Source organism: Spermophilus citellus (genome assembly GCF_964194105.1).
Source record: "Spermophilus citellus genome assembly, chromosome: 11".
NCBI classification, from domain to species: domain Eukaryota; kingdom Metazoa; phylum Chordata; class Mammalia; order Rodentia; family Sciuridae; genus Spermophilus; species Spermophilus citellus.
In genome coordinates this window covers 110,364,486-110,377,137 of record NC_138192.1, presented here as the reverse complement: position 1 = coordinate 110,377,137, position 12,652 = coordinate 110,364,486, and the positions used below count along the sequence as shown (strand labels likewise).

General features: G+C 32.7%; 1 protein-coding gene across 7 annotated transcripts in view; it reads left to right on the top strand.

The window, feature by feature from the left end:
• Positions 1–12,652, top strand: part of KANSL1L (KAT8 regulatory NSL complex subunit 1 like) — a 142,099-nt gene that overhangs the window by 127,925 nt on the left and 1,522 nt on the right. For all 7 annotated transcript variants that reach the window (XM_081262506.1, XM_081262511.1, XM_081262510.1 and 4 more), the window contains 6 exons: positions 4,534–4,662; positions 6,555–6,673; positions 7,495–7,619; positions 9,049–9,103; positions 10,423–10,535; positions 11,691–11,856. In XM_081262506.1, the coding sequence (XP_081118632.1) occupies positions 4,534–4,662; positions 6,555–6,673; positions 7,495–7,619; positions 9,049–9,103; positions 10,423–10,535; positions 11,691–11,856 (707 nt within the window). The remainder of the gene's footprint in view (positions 1–4,533; positions 4,663–6,554; positions 6,674–7,494; positions 7,620–9,048; positions 9,104–10,422; positions 10,536–11,690; positions 11,857–12,652) is intronic.

The window sequence follows — 12,652 nt, the reverse complement described above, 5'->3', positions numbered from 1 at the left end:
CACAATAAAAAGGGGGGAAAAACGCACCAAAGGCAAGGAACAATCGCCCACACTTAGAGAAAAAAGACTAAAGAAATACTGGAAAGTATAGGTTATGTTCAGGTACTTTTTCATGACATAATTCTGCTTATTGGGAACTATACATTTTTCAAAAAGGAAAACAAATATGTGGATATTTCAAGAATTTCCATAATAGCAATAATTCCATGATGATGATGACAGTAGTAACAACTGTATATCCAAAAACTATGGAATAACTAAAGGATAGTCTCTAATCAGAGGAATGTTAGGCAACCATTTGAAGAAATAAACAATAAGTAACAAGATAAAGCATAACATTATACATTATCCTAACTAAATTATGATTATGCAAAATGAAAGTGTATGATGTTAGAGATCATATGATTACAGTTCTTCTAAAGTTACTGTACTGTTTATCTGACTGAAATAAGGCACTGTAAATATTAGGCACAGAATTCACAGTAAATGTATTGACTGTGATGACAACATATCACATGTAATAAAAAAATTAGCGTAGAAATACACTTTTTGAATGCCTTGGTAATATTATACAAATCAATGAAGTATTCTTTTGTATATAAATCTTTCATTCCCTACCATTCCTACTCCAAATAATTAAGCATTAATTAGGCTTCATCCTATATATCTTTAAGTAGCTGCTCATTAATTTCTTTTACTATTAGTTATTTCTATAATATTAAGTAAAACTACAGAGTTCAACATTCCTTGAGCACCTCTTCTGTGCCAGGCAGATTATTAAAAGAATAAAAGGTGAATCACAGGAGATCAAAGAAATTATACTGCATCAGGGCTGGAAGTAGACATGAATAACTATTATAGTATGTGTTGAACGAATATGGCATCAATATTCTATATAAAAAAAAAGGAGGGCAGAGGGCTTAGCTCAGTGATAGAGCACTTGCTTAGCACATGCAAGACCCTGGATTCAATCTCCAGTACCACAAGGGGGAAAAATAGTGGGGGAGTAGATAGCTTAGCACAAGCCAAAACAGAGGTAAAAGGGAATAAGATAAAGAAAGGCAGGAAGGAACTCCCAAGACAAACGGTGATGCCAAGTGCCATCCTGGAATCTAGAAGGATGAAGTGTTCCAAATCAATGCTTCTCAAAAGTTAATGTGCAAACATATTCCTCGAAGGATACTGTTAGAATGCAGCTTCTGCACTTTAACAAGATCCCAAATGTCTAATGTTGGCCATACTGTGTAACAAGGCTTTAAATAATGGAAACCAGCATGCATCATAAAAACTTAGAACAGTGTGATATGTTACAAATAGCTTAGTATTCCTGCAGAGGAAATTGTGTGAAGGTAAACAGACAGATTTTTGTTTTTACTATATGGCACTGCTAACTTCAGGCAACAAGGACATATGCACAAGTCAAAGTACAGAGTTGAAAAGTAATACAATCAGTCTCATGAGGAAATATAACACAATCAGTTCAAGCGACTGTAGTTACCAGAATATTCAAGGATATGAAAGAAAAGAAAGACAGCAGAACCATTTAAGACATGAGACTTTAAAGAGACTGAACACAATGAGCGACTGGAATTTTCTACAAAGAACAAGTTATTATAGGGATAATTGGTAAAATTGATTAAGGTATATAAATTAGCTAGTGGTATTCATTTCTTGATTTTTGACAAATTTAGCTATATAAAATGATGTCTTTATTTTTGAGAAGTACACACTGATATATTAAGGGGTAAAGCAGCATCCATGTCAGAAACAATGAGTTCTAAGAGGTAAAGCAAATTATGATAAAATGTTAACATTTGGGCAATCTGGGTAAAGGATATATGGAAACACTGCACTAGTTCAGCTTTTTTTCTAAGTTTAACTATATCAAAATTAAATGTTATTAAAGTGGATAGAAGAAGAGAAACAATAGAACCCTAACCCACAATTAATCCAGAAACAGTTCAACCATCTTAACCCCTATTTCCTCCCATATGAACTGTCAGTAAACTTACAAACTTGTTTCAAATCTTCCTATCTGCATTTCAACCACATTCAGACCAACATAATTTCTTATCTGTACTGCTGAAACCAGCTCATTTTCATTTAGTTTCAATCACTTTAGACAGTGATCTTTTCAAAATGCAAATCTGAAATCCTCACCCGGGACTTTTAAGGGAATATTCTTCCCCTAAAGTGGTATTTACATAGGCTACTGGCTCCTGTTTTTTTTGCGGGGGTATTGAACTCAGAGGCACTTGACCACTGAGCCACACCTCCAGTCCTATTTTGTATTTGAGACAGGTTCTCACTGAGTTGCTCAGCAAGTCGTTTTTTGCTGAGGCTGGCTTTGAACTCACTATCTTCCTGTCTCAGCCTCCCAAGCTGCTGGGATTACAAGTGTGGTGCCACCACCAGGAAGCCTGGCTTTTTCTTCACCATACTTCCTTTAATACCTGCTGCTATTCAGCTCCCAGATTTGTCTTGCTCCCTTGGACATTTGCCCAAGCTATTTTCCTTCTTTCCCTTGCTGTCAGCTATTTCTGATAATATATGAAATCTCTTCATTTGTGAGTGAAAAGATAGCAAAAGGGTGAATTATCTTAGATTTGCTTAAAATACTCCACCAAAATGAAATTACAAGCTCCACAACTGAGCAACACTCCCAGCCCTCTAGTTACCCTTTTCTAGTGAGTGTAGGATTAATGCTGTTTATTATTCTGTTTAACTTTTTTATTTTTTTCTTTTTTGGATGGTGGAAAATCTTAAGAGGCCATCTTAAAATTCTGCCCACCATTTTTTTTCCCCTGGACTGTCATTGATTTACAATTAATTTGGGTATAGCAAATGGATTCCCCTTTCTTTGTGGTAATATTAACCCTTGTCTTGTAACTTTCAGGGTATTCTCACCTATGATATCCTGTTTGATTTTTATTTCCTGACAAGTGAGTTCTTTGAAACATTAGGGTTGATTCTAGAAACATTTTTAGTATCATTTCAAATATTATCTCCCCACACATTTTTCTCTCCTTTTAAACACTCTTTTTCTTCATATTCATCATTGTTCCTTTCAGTTGTAATTCCTTTTCTAGTCCCAATTTTTATTTTTGGCAGTGTCCATTGTTACTCAGCTCATTCAGTTCATATTTTGAGCAATTATATTTTACATTTGAGATCTCCCAAGAAGACTCTTCCTTATTTTTCCTTCACATTTGTTTTAAAGACCTGTTAATCTGTTTTCTGTGAATGTTCCAGTAATTATTTCCTGAGATGGTTTTTCCACTTGTAGATCTTTTTTTATGATGTTGGTATTCAAGACTTCAGTTTGTGAAATCATCTTTGAAACTGACATTCATTGTTAAAGGTTGTTTTTCCACTGTTATTGACGATAAGGGTAGGGATTTACACCTTACATTACTTCAGATTTATGAATGAGTGGGACATTTAAAAGTAGGACGCTAGGGTATGGCTTCTTTCTCCAGCTGTGTATCTTTGGGCCCAAAGCTCTGGTTGTTATCTGTTGAGATAGGTAATCTCATTTGGTAGCTTGGCTGACATGGATATTGGCATGTATTGACAATTATCAGCTGGTACAGCTAATTGTCCTGCTCTGTTTTTCTCTCCTCCAGGTCTACAGCACCTTTCGTATGGATCACATTTTTGTGGCAACACTTTCCTATGTGCTTCTGCCCTATAAATTCTGTTTTATTTAATAAGTTCCCCTTTCTGTTTACAATTGTGCCTATCTCCATGAACCTACATATACAAATTTTGTCTTATCATTTTTAGAATACTTTGTCATCAAGAAACTGGACTCCTTTACTAGGCTATGCCCTTTACTTCAGTCAGAGTTTCAGAACTGTAACTAATGTCTACGTAAAGGAGCCAATTTTGTTATCAAATCAATACTGAAAATAGTTTCAGATAGATAATACTAATGATGAAGCTAATATTTATTAAGCACCTATCATGCTAGATACTCATCTAATCTTCATAATCCTATAATCCCAAGATTTTATAGATGAGGATACTTAGGCACTAAGTGACTTAAAATTGTGCAGTTTTTTGTTTAAAGAAAGAAAGACTAGTGCTAGTCATTGTCCGAGATGAATAAAATCTAAAATCTGGCTTTTGAGGAATCCAAGACTGTTGTGACCCTGTTGAAACTTACTTGGTCTTGAATTATTTCTGGATTTAAGGTAAGCAACTTCAGGATTCAGATCCTATTTAGCCCAAATTTGCAGATCTGAACTAATCCATACTAATTTGGAAGACTTTGGGAACAGATCACCTTCCCTTTTCATCCATCCCCTTCAAAATAATGAAGCAAATACAGGAAGTTGGCTATTTCCTGAGGTTGTTTTTAAGAAATCCCATTTCAGGTATTTTTAGCGTAAGGGGTATCCATCTTGGTACTTAAGCATTACTAGTGGTTTTGAACTGATATTTTAAAATTCTGCATTGTTATAAGTACCAATTAACATGTCCATTATTTGTGTTAAACTAAAACTTCACATTTCCTTTCATTTGTTGTAGTACACAGTACTTCTCTGAATCAGTGGAGTAATGGATATTCACCTACATGTAAGCCTCAAATAAAGTCAGAGTCGTCTGCACAATTGTTTCAGGGAAGAAAGAAAAGACATTTGAGTGAAACAGCATTAGGTAAGTTAAAATGCGATATGACCATTAGGGTTAAATACTGAAAAGAAAATCCGCTTTTCCACAAAGTTTATAATTGTCTCATAGGAGTTTATAATTCAGAATTATCACTTAATTAACTAAAATATTTATCATCCCATGAACATATTCAATATTCACATAGTTAATTCAGATTTTGTAAATTGATTATTTACCCATTTTATGGCATTTTCCTTCCAGTGTTCCCTGACTAGTTCTCTTTCATCAGCTGCTGTATGGTTAGAATTTAGTCTCTAAGGGTTTTTTTGGACTCAAACTAGTTCAATAACAGGTCTTTTACAGAAATTTATTACTACTTCTAAATAGTAATTTCTCAAGATTTTGAGAAAGTTGTAAAGATTCAACTAAGGCACTCAACCACCTTATTCAGGTCTCCTTAGAGTCTTTATAGTTCCAGGATAATCAAGATATATCACTTGAAGCTGGAACTCTTCCAATAATACAAAATTGATTTGTTGTGGAGATACAGGAGAAGACAGTCATACCAGTCATTGTTAATGATAAAAAACAAAATTGACAAAATGTTTTAATAAGAAAATGTCTACATGATTGGTGTTTGTTCATGTTCCAGGGAACATAACCCTATATTTTTGTAAGTATTCCCCAGATGTAACATCTCAATAATGTACTTAACAAATTATAAACTACTTACATCCAAGATGTACTTAACGCATTAAATCCATTGTGTATAGTTACAGTTATCTCCAGTATCTTTAGAAATTGTACCAAAATAGACAACTCACTACTTGATAGTTACTACCTAATCAAGTACATTTTGGCATAAAATGAACAAATTCCCACTCATTGAGAACTTTTGTTATTCTCTATAGTGTCTCACTCTTAAGAACAACCAAGGATCATCAGGCTTTGGAAGAACTTTCGTACATGCACACCAAAACACGGGAATTTTTCTTACCTCTTAATAAGATACAAATTGACTGCTACTTTAGATCTCATTTTGAGTTTAATAGATACTTAGGGATGTAAGAACAAATGAAAGGATGTACTGCAAAGAAATTAAGACAACTCCAAAAGTAAAGGACATTTAGTCGAGTCTGTATAACAAGTCATATCATGAAAAATGAGTTATTCCAGATCACAAAAAAACTTGGAGAGTAATAACCAATTTTAATATGTGGCTCCATATTTGAAAAAACTAACCAGAGAGGATATATTTTAATGACTTGAGAATATAAATGTAGACTAGGTATTAGATTTTATATTATTTGGGAAATATCGTTGTATTTTTTAAAATTCACACTAGAATAAAATAGTACGTAAATGAATATATAAATTTCCTTATTAAGAATAAAAACAAAGGAACTTGAAAGATAATACGAATTAAAAATCAATTTCAAATCAATATCATTAGAGAAAAACTTTATCCATGAAACAAGAAAAGGAAGGTATAAAAAAGGAATACGAGAGTACTTTTAGAAATTAGTACTTTAATTGTAGGAATTTTTCAAAATAGTGTTTTTATAAGATCAAGGAAATCTCTCACAGAAAAGACAGATATTAAAAAAAATGAAAGGATAAGAAAATTCAGATCAGTCTTAACAATGTAGCCTCTGAGGAGTCACAAAAAAAAAGGAACTGGGTCATGAGAGCAGATGGAGTATTAAGTAATACGAACGTGCTGGAGAGAAAATGCCAAGGTGCCAGAAAATGGAAATACCTGTATCAAGACCAAGTGAGGCTCTTCTTTATAATTCCCCTTTTGTTTATTTTCAAAACATGAATTTTTTTAATCCATTGATAAACTATCAATTCACCTCTCACTGACTGGAGAAATAATTCTAATAATATCGGTCATGTTTAATCTATGACATTATGAATGGTTCTTTCTTTGGCAGGAGAAAAAAATAGATTAGAAGAATTTGCTTTTCAACGCACAGAACCAGGATCCCATTGTAATTTCACTACCATCTCTAATGTCAATGTTATATCAAGAACACAGAATTCATCAGCACAAGTAGGTTTTTACTATACCAAACTCTAAGACTGCTTTATATTATATTGTGTGCACGTAGAAATACTTAACAATGAGACCCATATTTTGAATAATTATAATGCATCAATAAAGAAAAAATAAAAAACTCCATATTATCAAATTCTTTTTAAAACTACTGTATAGATTTTTTAAATAAAACCAGCTGATTTAAAAATTTGGGTATTTTGCTAATTTATATCAGCCTTACTGGCACATTTCGAACTATCTTATTAGGAAATAATAAATTTGATAAATAAAACTTTTTTCTTACTTGGAAACAATTATTAATCTTCAGTTACAGATTCTTTTCTGTGTTAAAAACTAAATTTTATCATGACCATTTCTATTCTTTAGCATATGAAGCTACAAAGAACCTTGCTAATAATGTGAGTTCAGGACTTGTATTGTTCTGCCTTGTTTTTTGGCACAAGGCCCAGTAGAAGAAAAGTTAAAAAGGTGGGAAGTGTTAGAAATGAACAATTTGAAACTCGGGGACCAGAAACACATAAATGAAGACTATAATAATAATTTTTACTAAACGTTTCACCAAAACATACTTCATAACCTTTCCTAATAATAAGTATATATGTTTGTGCACATAAATATACAAATTACAAACCTGACAAAACAGTTTAGGCATACTTCCTTAACTGGTTTTCTTAACATTTTATAGTCACATTTGAGAACAATTAATTTACAAAAATTATTATGAAACTATTATTATTATTATGAAACTGATGAAAGAAATGTATCGCCAAAGGTTAACTAGGTATGTAAACCATTACCATAATTTTGTTTTGCAGAGTACAGCACGAAGGAGGTTAAGAAGTGAGAGCTCTTATGATATAGATAACATTGTGATTCCCATGTCTTTAGTAGCCCCAGCTAAGTTAGAGAAACTCCAATATAAGGAAATTATCACTCCAAGGTATGTATCCTTACATTCTTTCCTCTTCCTTTAATAAACTTCAATTCAGAGTGAAGTGGAAATCTTAACTGAGAGGAGAATGCTAGCCTACTTTCTGGCCTACTTGTATAGCCACAGAGGGAAAACGTTAAAGAAAGCTTTACATTACTCATGGTGAAGAAAAACTGCCAGAGTATCGCAACTTTACTTCTTAGTTTTTATTAAGAACTGAGAATTTCTATATTGATTTACTTCAGCATTCTAGTCATTTTTTTCATTCATTTGTATTTTGGTTCCTATTACGTACAATGGCACTAAAAGGCACTTTACTGATAGAAAAACTATAGCAACAAACAAATTTGCCTTAAGAAAAGAGATGTACACAAGTTTGCTAAGAGTTCAAAGAAAGCAACTACCTTTGTAATAATGTATTCACAACATGAGACAGTAATATCTGTCACAACAAAACTAAAATTTTGATTTGGCCAAGTTAACAATAAACACTTAAAAGATGCATGGGAAGGTCTGAGAAGACATACAGGGAGTTATGGTATTTACAACAAGGAGATTATAACAAAGGTAGACTGCCAAATGTGTAAGGCTTAGCCAGATAGGTTTTGCATAGATTGATAAAGGTAAGCTTAGAAAAGAACCAGACTGTGGAGGTCCCTGAATACTGTGTGCAGATCTGCTTCTATTGGCAGTCAGGTTAGCCCAATTTCTGGCAGTGATGAAAGCAGTTCCTAAAAGTATGAATATGGCACAGGAAGTAGACATAAAAAGACTAGAAATCAAAACATGAGCCAGGTGATAACCAATTAAGGCCTACCCATCTCTAGTTTAATTTCAGTTTATCTTAATTACTTTGAGGTATTAAGGCAAGTCTAGTATTCTAAGAGGTATTATGAGAATTCATATTTTAAAAGCCTGTTGAAATTTCCTACAAAAATTAGAAATATCATTTGTTCTGTGGCAACAATGTTTTTTCATTTGCAGTAGTGGGCTGGAACTAGCTGGTGGACCTGGCTATTAAATACAGAATTCTGTAAGTCGGTTATACTATTAGTAGCTGAAAAGGGGCCCTAAGCATTTTCTCATCAAAGAAATTGGCAGAAACGACAAATCAGTCTTTTTTCCCTTCTTCTCTTTGGTCAAGTTGTTTATCAGCATACCACTGACTTATTTTAAAATCAGTACATGTATGTAACATCCAACTATAGAGAAGAGGTTTCACTCACTGTAAAGGCAAAAGTAAAGACTCATCTTCCCTGTTGTTTTTTCTCATAATACAAATATTCTTTCTCTTAAAAAAACAACAACAAAGTATTAAGATAGAACCACATGAATTATGGAAATCCCAAGGAAAGAAATCATAATGTGCTTAAAAGAATAAATAGCTACATAGAGAAATTGATAAAAGCTATTTGAAACTGGTTTATATCTTCAACAGCTGGAGGATGGTTGTTCTTCAGCCTTTGGATGAATATAACTTAGGTGAAGAAGAGGTAAGCTACCTTTCATTTAATGAGATAATTATACCTTTTTATATTATGAAGCCTGTTTAATTTAACATTTAAGGAAATAAAGGAAAACATAAACCCTTGAACATCTGACTTTTTTTTCACTTACCAAGTTTTTTAAAAAAAAAATATTTCTGTGCAAATTTGACTTCAAAAAGATAATAATGTTTAAAGAAACAGAGGAAAAGTAAAACATGCTATTTATGTGTTGACATTGATATAGACATATTCCTCAACATTAATCTTGTTTCTTTTTTTTTAATAAAAAGACAGTGTCAATATTCACTCCTACAATTCCATTTTCAATATATTAGAACCAATTTACTTAAAAAAAAAAAATCTTTCTTTTATTTATTTATTTTGTATGTGGTGCTAAGGATCCAACCCAGTGCCTCATGCATGTGAGGCAAATGTTCAACCACTGAGCTACAACCCCAGCCCGAACCAATTTGCTTTTGAATTTGGAAAACTTTGGAATTTAATATGGTACATGTATCTTGTAATACCTAGCCTAAACAGTTCTTATAACATTAATCAAGTATTAGTAGTTCTGTAATCAAATGGGATAAACACTAAAAACAGCCTGATACCATTTCAGATCAGACTGGATTATATGAAAAATCTGTTTTTTCAGATTTTTGGATTATGGAATTATAGGTAAGGGTAAAATTACACTAGGACAAGTATAGGGAAAAATAATATATAACCAAACTAATGTCAACGTGATGGTCTTTAAAAGCAGTATTTTATAACAGATAATTGATTTCTATGAAATAACGGTATTTCTATGCCCTGTCATGTTTTTTAGCTACCCTACAACTTACCTTTAATGACCTTCCCTCTTGTAATGCATTCTATTTCAGAATGATCCTTGTCAAACCTAAATTCCTAAATATAACCAAATTGTCCAGGTTAGATTCCTAGATAAGGCATTAATTCTGACTTACAATCAGTTTTACTTTTCTTTGACATTGACATTTCCTTAGAACAATGTGTGCTCCATAAAGAACAATCGATATAAATCCAACTGAATGAATAAAACTCTTAGATTATTTCATGCAAGCTGTGGCTAATGGAAAGCATACCTATTTGCAATCCCAATAAATCTTCAAATGTGAACCAAGAGTAAAAAGATAAAAGTTTTGGACTCCCACCTTTCAGGAATTCGAAGCTAATCTCCTAACGTTCTCTTGACTGACACAAACTGCATTTTAGAGTCTGCTTGCTACTGTTCTCTAGATGAACCATTTGAAACCTGTTCAGAAAGTTTCCCATAAAAGCAAAATCTTGTTTGCTAATTCCAGATAGAAGATCTTTCTGATGAAGTCTTCTCCCTAAGACACAAAAAATATGAAGAGAGAGAGCAAGCCAGGTGGTCACTATGGGAACAAAGCAAATGGCACAGAAGAAACAGTAGGCAAGTATTTTAAACTTAAAACTCAAAAACATGGAAACCATGTGGAATGAACAAAAATTCTGCATGAATTTTGGGGGGGCCATTAAAAAAGAACACATAAGGATGTATGAGTGAATTGTGTACAAGTATATGTACTGGTGTGTCACTTCATGTACTGCTGTATTAAAAATATATTGGGCTAAGTACATGAGGATAAGATGAGTTTCTGTAATTTACTCTATTTCTCAGGTTTTCTATCAGTAAGAGGAATAGATTTAACTAGCAAATAATATAAAAATTATCTCTATATTTAAAGTAGGTCATTTTAATCTACTCTAACAGTGGACCTAACACTGGGGGATAGAATTAGATAGTCCATTTTAACATAACTATTTCCAAATTAGCAAGATTTAAAAGAAAAATTCAAAAATAACTGTCTTATCTAACAGGCAAATAGTCTAAAATACTTTTAAAAAACACAGACTAACCTTTGGGGAAGGAAAAATAAATAATAAACATAATTAATAATTATGTATTTGAAAGAATCCCTAGTGTTTTATATTTACATTGATTATTTTTAATATATCCCAAACTCATAAAAACAAGATCATGTTAAATATAGCAGTCACTTCAGTGAAGGGGCATCTCTCATTTAATTAATGCTATTAAAATACCTTTCTCAAGATATCCAGGCTTGCTATAAATCCGTGTTCAGAGTTCTCCTAATATAGATGACATTATGGAATTCTCATCCTTTCCCACATTCCAAAGGTATAACTTTCCAGAAATACAGAGGGAAAGATGAACTGAGACATTCATGGATGACATTATAATAATCATAGAATACCCTAAGAACTCAAAAGACTATAAGGATCAAGCAATTGCTCTTTCTTGTCTTCCGGAAAAAAAAAAAAAAAGAAAAAGAAAAAAAGAAAGAAAACCAAGTAATAAAACCTGTTATTATAAGTTGGCTAAATATTTAATAAATATGTAAATATGATTTGACTAAATATTTAAGCGTTTTAAACAGGAAAATAATAGCACCAGAAAGGTAACAGATGAATTTTTAAAATCTTTTGGGTGGCACTATGTAAAGCAAAGATACTGTGTCTAACTTAGTGATACCTTTGCCTCATAAAATGTTAAGATCTCAAGAAATTAATATTTTCTTGCTAGGGCTTACAGTAAAAATGTTGAAGGACAGGACTTTCTTTTGAAAGAATGCCCTAATGACTTCAGTAGCGGTCAGCAATGTGCTGCTGAAAGTCCTCCTGATCTTCCTTCAGAGCACCATGATCTCTATGCACATGGCTCACCCTTAAATGAAAATCAAGAAATCACAGTAAGTATGACTTTAATTGCCTCTTAACTTTTGTGTATGTAGAAATTGCTTATTGTAAATTGATTCATCACTACATATTGAATTCAGCATAGTTCATTCTAGAATAATAAGAATCAGATCTGTATTGCAACACTCTAGTCTGCCACTAACTATAATCCCTTTTTTTCTCTTCTGTCATTAGCAACTTCCACCTACCTACTTGTTAGGTAATGAAGATGTTTTCATTACAAAATAAATATGACTAATGGAGAATAGCACCTGCCATAGTAAATGTTAACTGCTATTTCTCTTCCTCCTCTTACAGTTTTTACTTGTCTCCCCATAGATCCAGTTCCTACCTTAAGGGGAGTGTTTTCTAACACTGCATCCATTTGTGCACTTTCTTCATAAATAGGTGTTGAAAAGGAAGAACCAGATCTAGAATGGAGAGTGGAGACTATATAACTCAGGGGGAAAAAAGTCAGTAGGTATCTTAATAACAGTGGGATGGAAATGAAGATAATAGAGAAACAGATTAAACTTAAAAGCACTTTGAAAGGGGTTTTCCTAAAATCCTCTTTAGGCTGAAAATGAAGACCAGTCCTCTGTGACAGCCATTTCCTCTTGACGACAGAAGCAAAGTGAAACAATGCCCCAAAGTCATTACATTTTCAGTACATCCCACTTTAAGAGATATTTAGGTCCAAATTTGCACTTTTGCTAAAAGAATAAGTTAGTATATATTTGACATTTACATATTACTTGACACATGAACTTATATATTACTTGACACATGAACTTAAACAAATTATTTGAA